Source organism: Mytilus edulis, chromosome 3 (genome assembly GCF_963676685.1).
Source record: "Mytilus edulis chromosome 3, xbMytEdul2.2, whole genome shotgun sequence".
NCBI classification, from domain to species: domain Eukaryota; kingdom Metazoa; phylum Mollusca; class Bivalvia; order Mytilida; family Mytilidae; genus Mytilus; species Mytilus edulis.
The window spans coordinates 34,139,746-34,155,562 of record NC_092346.1 but is presented as its reverse complement, the minus strand read 5'-3'; the positions used below and the strand labels follow the sequence as shown (position 1 = coordinate 34,155,562).

Below are 15,817 nucleotides of genomic sequence, written 5' to 3'. Positions count from 1 at the left end.
AGTGTTATTTAAAACAATTGTCTTGTTTGTAGTTAAGAAGACACCCAAATGCTTAAGAAGATGTCATAGACAAGCCAAGTGTATAAGAGGAAAATGCGTTTGTAAATCCAGATACAAAGGTGATGGAATTAGATCTTGCACAAACATAAAAGGTATGTAGATTTATACTATACACTATTTTATTTAGGGGCCAGCTACGGACCTCCAAAAATACAGAGTGATCTCGGGTGTTTCGTAAATGTTAGCAGATCATGCTGGAGCGATGAGTCCTGTCATTTTTCTCCTATAAAATACATTGAAATGTTAAATTGAAAAAGAATGAGGTAATTGGATCTTATCTTGGGTGTTCTTAGGCTTTTAGACTCCAGGGCCGTAACTACATTGAGGCAAATGAGGCAAATGTCTCATGTTTTAAATTTAAAAAACAAAAATTAAAAAAAAATAATAAAACAAAAGATTGTCTTCATATGATTGTCTTCGTATCAAATTGTTTTCACTGAAAGTGTCTTGCAAGAAGCAAGTTCTCTTCACTCTCTGATGTCGCCCCTGCATATTTTTCGTAATCCATGTTTCTATTTTACTTTTGGTTTTCAGAGTTGATGGTCTATTGTTTGTACTTCTGTGTCCCGGGTTTGTCTTTTGTTCATTTATTGTCCTACTTAATGACTAGTCTGAGTGTTGATTATCATTTGTAAACGTGTCACACTGTGTAATGTTGCATGTCCACCGATGTCCAGGCATTATGCGAGAAAATATTTTAAGAATATACGATGCTACTGGACACAGAAAAAAGTATCGTTTCTGCATGGAGAATTGAACTTGATATCAAAGAATACGAAACTGCCTTTCTTGTATATAAAACCATACCCAATTTTTCTTAGTATGGATTGCAAAATTAGGTATTTTCTGTAGGTGAGATATGCACAGAAGTGATAGATATGTATTATAAATATAGAAAATTGAATATCTTAATCAACAACAAAATAAAAAAAAAGAACTGTATCGTATATCCAAGCGCCTGTGGATAAAACTAGATAGCTGACATGATTTAAATTCAAGTAAGACCACCAATTTCCCGGTATCAAATCATTTGTTGAAAAAAACATCAATGTATTGCCATATGACCTTTTACATTCAAGGGTTAAATTTGCATTAAGTCGTGTTCAGACCCTTTAACAGAAAAAAAAAGGAATATGAAGTACACGTCTACGGGAGCTAATTGCACACGATGTCAATGTACAGAAAAAAAATACAAATGATCAATGGTCAAAGTTTTTATTCCTGTTCTTCATCTTGATAGTTGCTGGAGGGTCTTCAATAATGAAAAACTCATAAATACTTCAAAACAAGGTCAATATGGTCCCTAGTGTCGACTTGAGCAGTACTAGTATTTAACGTATATTACTGCACTAATGACTGTCACTATTTTTAAATCTAGTCATAAAAAAAAGTCTCAAGTCAGCACAATACAAGACAAGAACAGACAGACAGATCCGGTATTAATGATTATGAGAATTACGATTTTTGCTTTATCCTACATATCGGTCTTTTAATGTTTTGAATTTCCCTAAAACTTTAAAGTCTTAAATAACAATGAATCTATGTTTTTGCTTTGAGACCAGAATATTGTCGAAAAAATAGCTAAAAATGATTTGCGTTTCTATGTAAGAAAGAGTCCGGGAAACGTTCAGAATGCACGATTTTGCGTTATTTTCCCAAGAGCTGCTGGGGGCCGCCAGACCCCTCGCCAAAATTTTTTCGCCTCGCTACGCTCGGCGAATATATTTTGCCTCAGTATTAAAAGGGGCTAGTTACGGCCCTGCTGTAGCTAAAAATGCTATATTGTTTAATATTTTAAACACTATTGATATTTTTCAGCAAAGACACCATGCAAACCAAAATGTCAGAAGGGATTTGTTTGTAATTTCCTCGGAAAATGTAGACTAAAAGGTATATTTTCCGTTCGATACTGAAAGATATATTTAACAATATTTCAATTATATATTGTTAAAGTCATGATATCAATTGGACAAAATGGTGTTAAAAAATACATTTTTAAACAAGCAGACTAAGATGTACGTTATTGTATTATGTTTACACGAATTTTGGTATATATGTAACATTAAAAAAAATAAAAAAATGTCTGTTTGTCCTTTAGTGTACATCATTTGTCATTTAAGATGGTCACTGCAAGATTGCAACGAATCTATTTCTTTAAAATTCATGTCATATAGGCAATAACGACTCCAATTTCTATACAAATAGGAAGATGTAGTAAAATTGTTCTTACAGGACAAAATTAGGAGCATGTAGGAGTAAGTGTCTTAACTATAAACCAAATTTTACAATGTATTATCACTATTGTTTATTTGATAAAACAAAAGAACGATATTTAATCATATACTTTACCATCGTTCGATCAGTAAAAATAGAGCGACATGACATATAAAAAAGAAGCAAATAGTATATAAATGTATAAAAAGTATCAGAAATAATTTCCCTGTAGCTAAAAATGCTATATTGTTTAATATTTTAAAACACAATTGATTTTTTCAGCAAAGACACCATGCAAACCAAAATGTCAGAAGGGATTTGTTTGTAATTTCCTCGGAAAATGTAGACCAAAAGGTATATTTTCCGTTCGATACTGAAATATATATTTAACAATATTTCAATTATATATTGTTAAAGTCATGATATCAATTGGACAAAATAGTGTTAAAAAATACATTTGTAAACTAGAAGCAATTATTCTTTATTAAAAATGCATAATCGGCTTCATCACAATTTATCAACTGTACTATACATAAAACAAAATAAGGAATTGTGTTTAAACAATGTCAAACTTTTCATAGACAAGCAGACTAAGATGTACGTTATTGTATTATGTTTACATGAATTTTGGTATATATGTAACATTAAAAAAAATAAAAAAAATGTCTGTTTGTCCTTTAGTGTACGTCATTTGTCATTTAAGATGGTCACTGCAAGATCGCCGAGCGTAGCGAGGCGAAAAAAGTTTTGCCTCAGTATTAAAAGGGGCTAGTTACGGCCCTGCTGTAGCTAAAAATGCTATATTGTTTAATATTTTAAACACTATTGATATTTTTCAGCAAAGACACCATGCAAACCAAAATGTCAGAAGGGATTTGTTTGTAATTTCCTCGGAAAATGTAGACTAAAAGGTATATTTTCCGTTCGATACTGAAAGATATATTTAACAATATTTCAATTATATATTGTTAAAGTCATGATATCAATTGGACAAAATGGTGTTAAAAAATACATTTTTAAACAAGCAGACTAAGATGTACGTTATTGTATTATGTTTACACGAATTTTGGTATATATGTAACATTAAAAAAAATAAAAAAATGTCTGTTTGTCCTTTAGTGTACATCATTTGTCATTTAAGATGGTCACTGCAAGATTGCAACGAATCTATTTCTTTAAGATTCATGTCATATAGGCAATAACGACTCCAATTTCTATACAAATAGGAAGATGTAGTAAAATTGTTCTTACAGGACAAAATTAGGAGCATGTAGGAGTAAGTGTCTTAACTATAAACCAAATTTTACAATGTATTATCACTATTGTTTATTTGATAAAACAAAAGAACTGCGTTCTTTTATTTAATCATATACTTTACCATCGTTCGATCAGTAAAAATAGAGCGACATGATATATAAAAAAGAAGCAAATAGTATATAAATGTATAAAAAGTATCAGAAATAATTTCCCTGTAGCTAAAAATGCTATATTGTTTAATATTTTAAAACACAATTGATATTTTTCAGCAAAGACACCATGCAAACCAAAATGTCAGAAGGGATTTGTTTGTAATTTCCTCGGAAAATGTAGACCAAAAGGTATATTTTCCGTTCGATACTGAAATATATATTTAACAATATTTCAATTATATATTGTTAAAGTCATGATATCAATTGGACAAAATAGTGTTAAAAAATACATTTGTAAACTAGAAGCAATTATTCTTTATTAAAAATGCATAATCGGCTTCATCACAATTTATCAACTGTACTATACATAAAACAAAATAAGGAATTGTGTTTAAACAATGTCAAACTTTTCATAGACAAGCAGACTAAGATGTACGTTATTGTATTATGTTTACACGAATTTTGGTAAATATGTAACATTAAAAAAAATAAAAAAAATGTCTGTTTGTCCTTTAGTGTACGTCATTTGTCATTTAAGATGGTCACTGCAAGATTGCGACGAATCTATTTCTTTAAAATTCATGTCATATAGGCAATAACGACTCCAATTTCTATACCAATAGGAAGATGTAGTAAAATTGCTATGAGACTAATCTCCACCCGCGACTAAATGACATATAAGTAACTAACTGTTATCGAAACATATTCTTCCTATATATATCTAATACATGAAGTCTCATGAAAAGGCTGATATTCAGATACAAATCAACTTTCAAGGAAGATATCGGTTATTTCATATGATCGGTGATTATTATTTTTGTAGGATGTAAACGAAAGTGTAGGATTATTGAAAGGTGTGTTAGAGGAAAATGTAGATGCAAAAAAGGTTCTTACAGGACAAAATTAGGAGCATGTAGGAGTAAGTGTCTTAACTATAAACCAAATTTTACAATGTATTATCACTATTGTTTATTTGATAAAACAAAAGAACTGCGTTCTTTTATTTCATCATATACTTTAGCATCGTTCGATCAGTAAAAATAGAGCGACGTGATATATAAAAAAGAAGCAAATAGTATATAAATGTATAATAAGTATCAGAAATAATTTCCCTGTAGCTAAAAATGCTATATTGTTTAATATTTTTAAACACAATTGATATTTTTCAGCAAAGACACCATGCAAACCAAAATGTCAGAAGGGATTTGTTTGTAATTTCCGCGGAAAATGTAGACCAAAAGGTATATTTTCCGTTCGATACTGAAAGATATATTTAACAATATTTCAATTATATATTGTTAAAGTCATGATATCAATTGGACAAAATAGTGTTAAAAAATACATTTGTAAACTAGTATCAATTATTCTTTATTAAAAATGCATAATCGCCTTCATTACATTTTATCAACTGTACTATACATAAAACAAAAAAAGGAATTGTGTTTAAACAATGGCAAACTTTTCATAGACAAGCAGACTAAGATGTACGTTATTGTATTACGTTTACACGAATTTTGGTATATATGTAACATTAAAAAAAATTAAAAAATGTCTGTTTGTCCTTTAGTGTACGTCATTTGTCATTTAAGATGGTCACTGAAAGATTGCGACGAATCTAGTTCTTTAAAATTCATGTCATATAGGCAATAACGACTCCAATTTCTATACAAATAGGAAGATGTAGTAAAATTGCTATGAGACTAATCTCCACCCGCGACTAAATGACATATAAGTAACTAACTGTTATCGAAACATATTCTTCCTATATATATCTAATACACGAAGTCTCATGAATAGGCTGATATTCAGATACAATCAACTTTCAAGGAAGATAAACGGTTATTTCATATGATCGGTGATTATTATTTTTGTAGGATGTAAACGAAAGTGTAGGATTAATGAAAGGTGTGTTAGAGGAAAATGTAGATGCACGAAAGGTTCTTACAGGACAATATTAGGAGCATGTAGAAGTAAGTGTCTTAACCATAAACAAAATTTTACAATGCATTATCATTATTGTTTTAAAATACATATAATTTTATATTTCTATTTATGACAACATACACAAAATCTATGTCAGTACAAATAAAACAATCTTCAGAGATCTTCTTCAGGCAAAGTTGACCTTAGATGGATTTTGCCTGTTTTATGTCCTTTTAGTTATAAAGATCTCTGTTTAGGTCTCTTCCATCGTTTGTTTGCATATATTCGGCTTTGAACCTTCCTAAAAAGGTAAAACGAGAAAAGCTCTTCGGACCCATGACATTTTAAACGTGTTTTCATTTTTATTTACAGTATATTTTTTATTAAACATGCTGAGTTTATGTTTAAAAAAAGTGTCAGTTATATGAATGCTGAAAGACACGGAAAAAAATGTGTTATAAAATATTTATGAAAAATTGTGTAACACATTTCAATATACTCATGATACTAGTACATGCACATTATCATTGTCAACCTTTTTTCAAAAATAGTCAGATGTTGCCTTTTATAATGCACTCAATGACTGTTTAATTCTTTTCATGGTAAAAAAAAGTGTCATTGTTATCACCTTTTATGACCTTTTGATGAAAATTTTGGTATATGGGACAAGATATTTTACCCTGTACTGTAGGAAAACATTTGACAAATCTTTCATGGCTGCATTCTTTATGACACACATTCTTAAGATAGCGGATCTTTTACAGCATACAATAAACATTGTGATTTTGAATTAATTTTAAGTGTACGGCGTTATTTGTTTGTTTTCTGATATGATGACCTTTGATTTGTAACTATAAACGTAGTAATTATATCACTCAATTTTATTTTGATATTTTTTATCACCCAAATCTAAATAAATCTGAATGACCGTATTGTTATGCATAATTTCCTTTGTATCAAGCGAAAATTTATGTGCAAATTCTAATATCATGCTAATTTTGGGTTCAAGAGTGGATGGGAGTTGCTTAGCCTAAAAATCTATTTCTAGCTATTTTTGTAGAACTTTGTCATGCAATGTTGTACCTACAGATTTCTAGGTTGTCTGTCGGCGGAGAAAATCCGAACGCCAAACGTATAAATATAAACTACTCTCAGATTATGGCATCAGGGTAGAAAATCCTGACAGATATACTATCAAGTTCAAAGTGAGGGCTAAAATGATGCACATTTGGCCTTGATGTCTTCCAATAATGAGAAGGATCCATTGTACGAGTTAGTACTAGGTGGTTGGAGTAACTCAAAGTCAGTAAAAAGAGTGATATCATTCAATACGATGCGTCAAATACATTAAAATTCAACCAAGGGCTGACATTATTATGCGAACAAGCTTGTTAGGGATCATAACGATTATGATAATCTCATTATTTCGTACTTGCAGGTTGTGAACGAAAATGTAAGATCAATGAAAGATGTTTCAGAGGAAAATGTAGATGCAACAAAGGTTTAGTCAGGACAAAACTAGGAGCATGTAAAAGTAAGTGCCACGTTAATTAATAAAAAATATATAAAGACATTATAACATGATATCCAAATATATGTGTGTGGGTAAAACACATTATTACAAGTATCATATAAATATATTTCCCCCTGCTTCGATGTTGCTATGTTTTTTAATAATGGTTAAAACACATTATTACAAGTATAATATCAATATATTTTCCTCTGCTTCGATGTTGTTATGTTTTTTAATATTTAAAATCTTAATTAATATTTTTCAGCAAAGGTACCATGCAAACCAAAATGTAAGAGTGGATTTGTTTGTAGTTTCCGTGGAAAATGCAGACCAAAAGGTATATTTACTATGGTCACTTGAATAATAATGAAGAGTTTAAAGTTATATTGTTTTTAATTCAAATACTCATAATTATATTTAAAAAAATAAATGTTTAATAGTGTCAACGGTTCATTATTATAGGGACATTCTTGCCTTCAACCACATTCATCAACTATACTACATATATATAAAACAAAATGTGGGACCGTTTTATGACAATACAAACTTTCCCTTTCCCGCAGACAAAAACTAGAAATTTGTTTTAATCGACGAAATAATGTAGTTCTGATGTACTTGACTTGAATATATCAAAATTACCTTTGCTTTTTAATATTTTGACTTCCACATTTTGACGTGTAAATGTAGATCTGTTTCTTTAAAAAAAATCGATGAATTGTTACATATCTTATAATAAATATTTATTTCTTCTGTACTTTCTGTAACATCTGATTTTTTTCGAGATTTACAAGTTAATATATGTTTTATAATTATTGTGTTGGCAGGATGTAAACGAAAGTGCAGATTAAATGAAAGGTGTGATAAAGGAAAATGCAGATGCAAAAAAGGTTCCTATAGAACAACACTAAGAAGATGTAAACGTAAGTATCTCACCCCAAATAAATGACGAATGATATGTTAATTTAGTTGTTGAACAAATTTTGACCAACAAATCCAATATTTTTCATTTTGAATAATATAATTACAAGGAAAATGATAACGACATGATTATGAGTGTTTCTCGATGCTTATTTTTATATACATATATATGAGTCCGTTGTTTTTCTTCTTTGAAAAATTTTACACTTTAAAGCATGTTGTTCGGTTGTATCCCTTTTCATATGTTGTGACCCTTAATAGCTTGCTGTTCAGTTGTTTTCATATTTCATATTTCTAACACTGAATAATATAATAAGTCAGGAAATTATAAAAATGTTCATGAGTGTTTCTCTATTTTTTAAAATAGATTTGACCGTTGGTTTTCCTGTTTGAATAGTTCCAAGCATGCTGTTTTATCCCTTATAATATTAGGGGTCCATTATAGATTGATGTACGGTTGGAGCCAAGGTTCCGTGTAAATGGTTTTGAAGACCGTACTTTGTCCTATTATGGTTAACGTTTAAAAAATGTGGTTTGTATGGAGAGTAGTCTCAATGGCATTCATACGTCATCTTCCTATATCTATGTTATCCAATTAAAATCGGAAATGTTAAAAAATCTTACAAGTATGATTTAAAAGTATTTTTCTCTGCTTTGGTTTTGCTGTTTGTTTTTAATATTTAAAATCTTGATAAATATTTTTTCAGCAAAGACACCATGCAAACCAAAATGTAAGAGTGGATTTGTTTGTAGTTTCCGTGGAAAATGCAGACCAAAAGGTAATTTTTACTAACGTCACTGAAAGATTTTTCAAACTTTCAATCAAATTGTCAATTGTTATTTATATAAATTTGACAGAATTATATTCAACAAATATATTTTTTAAACCATTGGTAATTATTCTTTATTATGGGGCATTTGTGCCATAAACCACGTGCATCCAGAGTCTAAATGACATAGAAGTAACTAACTGTTATCAAATTATTATTACTTTATACACTTTTCTAAAGGCTTTGTTTACAGAAATTGGCGAAATAAAAAATCTACGAAAAGGCAAAAATGTGAAAACAACACGTTATAATTTTAATGTATTCGGAGAATTTTTGTGGATTAACCTGAATCTGGAACTCCAATATTTGAAAGTCAAGGATATATAAGTATATATATATATATATATATACAACTCGTCTAAACATCAACCCAACAATGTTAGATCTAACATTGTTGGGTTGATGTTTAGACGAGTTGTATATACATTATGTACACAGCCATGTATCACCATCATTGATGGTGATCCGATGGATACATCTGTTGTAGGGTTGTCACTGACTCAGACGTACTTATGAATATAATTATTTTCTGTGACTGTATCTTACATTAATTTGTAGGATCCTTTACTATCGATAATTTAGCTGATCTGTAACAATAACATCTTCATGCCTTATATATCATGTACTGTAGTACGCCGCTAGATTAAAACTGACGTGGAAAGGTAACACATGCCCACCGAAAGCTCTTTTTTTTGAGAGCCCAGGTGGTCGTGTGGTCTAGCGGGACGGCTGCAGTGCAGGCGATTTGGTGTCACGATATCACAGAAGCATGGGTTCGAATCCCGGCGAGGGAAGAACCAAAAATTTGCGAAAGCAAATTTACAGATCTAACATTGTTGGGTTGATGTTTAGACGAGTTGTATATACATTATGTACACAGCCATGTATCACCATCATTGATGGTGATCCGATGGATACATCTGTTGTAGGGTTGTCACTGACTCAGACGTACTTATATATAACTTATATATATATATATATATATATATATATATATGTCCCAAGTCAGGAGCTTCTGGCCTTTGTTAGTCTTGTGTTATTTTAATTTTAGTTTCTTGTGTACAATTTGGAAATTAGTATGGCGTTCATTATCACTGAACTAGTATATATTTGTTTAGGGGCCAGTTGAAGGACGCCTCCGGGTGCGGGAATTTCTCGCCACATTGAAGACCTGTTGGTGACCTTTTACTGTTGTTTTTTTCTATGGTCGGGTTGTTGTCTCTTTGGCACATTCCCCATTTCCATTCTCAATTTTATCGAAAACGTTGCAGAGCTGTGAACCAAAAGGAAAAAAATACATGCCAAATCCATATAAGGCTAACTATGCCTGGGGGAGGTAGAACCTTAGTTTAGTATAATTTCAAAATTTATCAACGGAAATTTTTAAACAGTTAGTTAAAAATCATGCCAGTAACATGTTACCAAAGAAAAAAATCTTTTAAAAGTATTAAATCACATCTACATGCACATATATGAACCGTTTTAAGGAAGATTATCCGTTATTTCAAATTCTCTATGCATTGTTTCATTGACAGCATGTAAACGAAAGTGTAGAATCAATGAAAGGTGTCGTAAAGGAAAATGCAGATGCAAGAAAGGTTCCTTAAGGACAAAGCTAGGAACATGTAAAAGTAAGTCACTCACCTCAAGTAAAGGACTAAAGGTTATGTAAATTTAGTTGTTGAACAAATTTTGACCAACAAATCCAATATTTTTCATTTTGAATAATATAATTACAAAGGAAATGATAACGACATGTTTATGAATGTTTCTAGATTCTTATTTTTATATACATATATATGAGACCGTTGTTTTTCTTCTTTGAATAATTTTACACTTTAAAGCATGTTGTTCGGTTTATCCCTTATCATATTTCGGGGCCCTTTTGCTTGCTGTTCAGTGTGTCAAAGGTGTTGAAGACTTTACGTTGACATACAATGGTCATTTTCCGAAATTGTTTTTTGTATGGAAAGTAGTCTTATTGGCATTCAAACGTCATCTTTGTATATCTATGTAATCCAAATATAATTGGAAACGTCGTAAATAATTTACAAGTATTATATATAAGTATTTTTCTCTCTTTTGGTTTTGCTGTGTTTTTGAATATCTAAAATCGCAATGAATATTTTTTTAGCAATGACACCATGCAAACGAAAATGTAAGAGAGGATTTGTTTGTAATTTCCGCGGAAAATGCAAACGAAAAGGTATATTGACTAAGTTCACTACTGTTTCAACAATTAAATTGTAGTAGTTATTAATACAACAATGTATAAATTTGACAGAATTTTGTTCAAGAAACATATTTTCTAAACCATTGGTTATTATTCTTTATTCAAAGGGCATTTTCGCCACCAAACACATACATCAAGAGACAAAATCACATACAAGTAACTAGCTGTTATCGAAATACAGTATTTCTATATACACTTGATATGATTATAGATTAGTTTTAGTATAATTTCAAAATTTATCAACGAAAAATTTTTAAACAGTTAGTTAAAAATCATGCCAGTAACATGTTACCAAAGAAAAAAATCTTTTAAAAGTATTAAATCACATCTACAGGCACATATATGAACCGTTTTAAGGAAGATTAACCGTTATTTCAAATTCTCTATTCATTGTTTCAGTGACAGCATGTAAACGAAAGTGTAGAATCAATGAAAGGTGTCGTAAAGGAAAATGCAGATGCAAGAAAGGTTCCTTCAGGACAAAGCTAGGAACATGTAAAAGTAAGTATCTCACCTCAAGTAAAGGACTAAAGGTTATGTAAATTTAGTTGTTGAACAAATTTTTACCAACAAATCCAATATTTTTCATTTTGAATAATATAATTACAAAGGAAATGATAACGACATGTTAATGAGTGTTTCTAGATTCTTATTTAATATACATTTATATGAGACCGTTGTTTTTCTTCTTTGAATAATTTTACACTTTAAAGCATGTTGTTCGGTTTATCCCTTATCATATTTCGGGGCCCTTTATAGCTTGCAGTTCAGTGTGTTAAAGGTGTTGAAGATTTTACGTTGACATACAATGGTCATTTTCCGAAATTGTTATTTGTATGGAAAGTAGTCTCATTGGCATTCAAACGTCATCTTTGTATATCTATGTAATCCAAATATAATTGGAAACGTCGTAAATAATTTACAAGTATTATATATAAGTATTTTTCTCTCTTTTGGTTTTGCTGTGTTTTTGAATATCTAAAATCGCAATGAATATTTTTTTAGCAATGACACCATGCAAACGAAAATGTAAGAGAGGATTTGTTTGTAATTTCCGCGGAAAATGCAAACGAAAAGGTATATTGACAAAGTTCACTACTGTTTCAACAATTAAATTGTAGTAGTTATTAATACAACAATGTATAAATTTGACAGAATTTTGTTCAAGAAACATATTTTCTAAACCATTGGTTATTATTCTTTATTCAAAGGGCATTTTCGCCACCAAACACATACATCAAGAGACAAAATCACATACAAGTAACTAGCTGTTATCGAAATACAGTATATCTATATACACTTGATATGATTATAGATTAGTTTTAGTATAATTTCAAAATGTATCAACGAAATTTTTTTAAACAGTTAGTTGAAAATCATGCCAGTAGCATGTTACCAAAGAAAAAAATCTTTTAAAAGTATTAAATCACATCTACAGGCACATATATGAACCGTTTTAAGGAAGATTAACCGTTATTTCAAATTCTCTATTCATTGTTTCAGTGACAGCATGTAAACGAAAGTGTAGAATCAATGAAAGGTGTCGTAAAGGAAAATGCAGATGCAAGAAAGGTTCCTTCAGGACAAAGCTAGGAACATGTAAAAGTAAGTCTCTCACCTCAAGTAAAGGACTAAAGGTTATGTAAATTTAGTTGTTGAACAAATTTTGACCAACAAATCCAATATTTTTCAATTTGAATAATATAATTACAAAGGAAATGATAACGACATGTTTATGAGTGTTTCTAGATTCTTATTTTTATATACATATATATGAGACCGTTGTTTTTCTTCTTTGAATAATTTTACACTTTAAAGCATGTTGTTCGGTTTATCCCTTATCATATTTCGGGGCCCTTTATAGCTTGCTGTTCAGTGTGTTAAAGGTGTTGAAGACTTTACGTTGACATACAATGGTCATTTTCCGAAATTGTTATTTGTATGGAAAGTAGTCTCATTGGCATTCAAACGTCATCTTTGTATATCTATGTAATCCAAATATAATTGGAAACGTCGTAAATAATTTACAAGTATTATATATAAGTATTTTTCTCTCTTTTGGTTTTGCTGTGTTTTTGAATATCTAAAATCGCAATGAATATTTTTTTAGCAATGACACCATGCAAACGAAAATGTAAGAGAGGATTTGTTTGTAATTTCCGCGGAAAATGCAAACGAAAAGGTATATTGACTAAGTTCACTACTGTTTCAACAATTAAATTGTAGTAGTTATTAATACAACAATGTATAAATTTGACAGAATTTTGTTCAAGAAACATATTTTCTAAACCATTGGTTATTATTCTTTATTCAAAGGGCATTTTCGCCACCAAACACATACATCAAGAGACAAAATCACATACAAGTAACTAGCTGTTATCGAAATACAGTATTTATATATACACTTGATATGATTATAGATTATTTTTAGTATAATTTCAAAATTTATCAACGAAAATTTTTTAAACAGTTAGTTAAAAATCATGCCAGTAACATGTTACCAAAGAAAAAAATCTTTTAAAAGTATTAAATCACATCTACAGGCACATATATGAACCGTTTTAAGGAAGATTAACCGTTATTTCAAATTCTCTATTCATTGTTTCAGTGACAGCATGTAAACGAAAGTGTAGAATCAATGAAAGGTGTCGTAAAGGAAAATGCAGATGCAAGAAAGGTTCCTTCAGGACAAAGCTAGGAACATGTAAAAGTAAGTCTCTCACCTCAAGTAAAGGACTAAAGGTTATGTAAATTTAGTTGTTGAACAAATTTTGACCAACAAATCCAATATTTTTCATTTTGAATAATATAATTACAAAGGAATTGATAACGACATGTTTATGAGTGTTTCTAGATTCTTATTTTTATATACATATATATGAGACCGTTGTTTTTCTTCTTTGAATAATTTTACATTTTAAAGCATGTTGTTCGGTTTATCCCTTATCATATTTCGGGGCCCTTTATAGCTTGTTGTTCAGTGTGTTAAAGGTGTTGAAGACTTTACGTTGACATACAATGGTCATTTTCCGAAATTGTTATTTGTATGGAAAGTAGTCTCATTGGCATTCAAACGTCATCTTTGTATATCTATGTAATCCAAATATAATTGGAAACGTCGTAAATAATTTACAAGTATTATATATAAGTATTTTTCTCTCTTTTGGTTTTGCTGTGTTTTTGAATATCTAAAATCGCAATGAATATTTTTTTAGCAATGACACCATGCAAACGAAAATGTAAGAGAGGATTTGTTTGTAATTTCCGCGGAAAATGCAAACGAAAAGGTATATTGACTAAGTTCACTACTGTTTCAACAATTAAATTGTAGTAGTTATTAATACAACAATGTATAAATTTGACAGAATTTTGTTCAAGAAACATATTTTCTAAACCATTGGTTATTATTCTTTATTCAAAGGGCATTTTCGCCACCAAACACATACATCAAGAGACAAAATCACATACAAGTAACTAGCTGTTATCGAAATACAGTATTTCTATATACACTTGATATGATTATAGATTATTTTTAGTATAATTTCAAAATTTATCAACGAAAATTTTTTAAACAGTTAGTTAAAAATCATGCCAGTAACATGTTACCAAAGAAAAAAATCTTTTAAAAGTATTAAATCACATCTACAGGCACATATATGAACCGTTTTAAGGAAGATTTACCGTTATTTCAAATTCTCTATTCATTGTTTCAGTGACAGCATGTAAACGAAAGTGTAGAATCAATGAAAGGTGTCGTAAAGGAAAATGCAGATGCAAGAAAGGTTCCTTCAGGACAAAGCTAGGAACATGTAAAAGTAAGTCTCTCACCTCAAGTAAAGGACTAAAGGTTATGTAAATTTAGTTGTTGAACAAATTTTGACCAACAAATCCAATATTTTTCATTTTGAATAATATAATTACAAAGGAAATGATAACGACATGTTTATGAGTGTTTCTAGATTCTTATTTTTATATACATATATATGAGACCGTTGTTTTTCTTCTTTGAATAATTTTACACTTTAAAGCATGTTGTTCGGTTTATCCCTTATCATATTTCGGGGCCCTTTATAGCTTGTTGTTCAGTGTGTTAAAGGTGTTGAAGACTTTACGTTGACATGCAATGGTCATTTTCCGAAATTGTTATTTGTATGGAAAGTAGTCTCATTGGCATTCAAACGTCATCTTTGTATATCTATGTAATCCAAATATAATTGGAAACGTCGTAAATAATTTACAAGTATTATATATAAGTATTTTTCTCTCTTTTGGTTTTGCTGTGTTTTTGAATATCTAAAATCGCAAAGAATATTTTTTTTAGCAATGACACCATGCACACGAAAATGTAAGAGAGGATTTGTTTGTAATTTCCGCGGAAAATGCAAACGAAAAGGTATATTGACTAAGTTCACTACTGTTTCAACAATTAAATTGTAGTAGTTATTAATACAACAATGTATAAATTTGACAGAATTTTGTTCAAGAAACATATTTTCTAAACCATTGGTTATTATTCTTTATTCAAAGGGCATTTTCGCCACCAAACACATACATCAAGAGACAAAATCACATACAAGTAACTAGCTGTTATCGAAATACAGTATTTCTATATACACTTGATATGATTATAGATTATTTTTAGTATAATTTCAAAATTTATCAACGAAAATTTTTTAAACAGTTAGTTAAAAATCATGCCAGTAACATGTTACCAAAG

At 30.0% G+C, this 15,817-nt stretch overlaps 1 protein-coding gene across 25 annotated transcripts in view; it reads left to right on the top strand.

Moving 5' to 3' along the window:
• Nucleotides 1-15,817, top strand: part of LOC139516286 (uncharacterized) — an 89,867-nt gene that overhangs the window by 52,851 nt on the left and 21,199 nt on the right. For 22 of the 25 annotated variants that reach the window (XM_071306312.1, XM_071306306.1, XM_071306313.1 and 19 more), the window contains 18 exons: nt 33-152; nt 4,507-4,602; nt 4,853-4,924; nt 5,558-5,653; nt 7,045-7,140; nt 7,385-7,456; nt 7,944-8,039; nt 8,745-8,816; nt 10,403-10,498; nt 11,002-11,073; nt 11,500-11,601; nt 12,106-12,177; nt 12,604-12,705; nt 13,211-13,282; nt 13,709-13,810; nt 14,316-14,387; nt 14,814-14,915; nt 15,422-15,493. In XM_071306312.1, coding sequence (XP_071162413.1) covers nt 33-152; nt 4,507-4,602; nt 4,853-4,924; nt 5,558-5,653; nt 7,045-7,140; nt 7,385-7,456; nt 7,944-8,039; nt 8,745-8,816; nt 10,403-10,498; nt 11,002-11,073; nt 11,500-11,601; nt 12,106-12,177; nt 12,604-12,705; nt 13,211-13,282; nt 13,709-13,810; nt 14,316-14,387; nt 14,814-14,915; nt 15,422-15,493 — 1,584 coding nt within the window. The remainder of the gene's footprint in view (nt 1-32; nt 153-4,506; nt 4,603-4,852; nt 4,925-5,557; nt 5,654-7,044; nt 7,141-7,384; nt 7,457-7,943; nt 8,040-8,744; nt 8,817-10,402; nt 10,499-11,001; nt 11,074-11,499; nt 11,602-12,105; nt 12,178-12,603; nt 12,706-13,210; nt 13,283-13,708; nt 13,811-14,315; nt 14,388-14,813; nt 14,916-15,421; nt 15,494-15,817) is intronic. The other 3 variants (XM_071306294.1, XM_071306299.1, XM_071306300.1) reach the window with 3 other exon arrangements.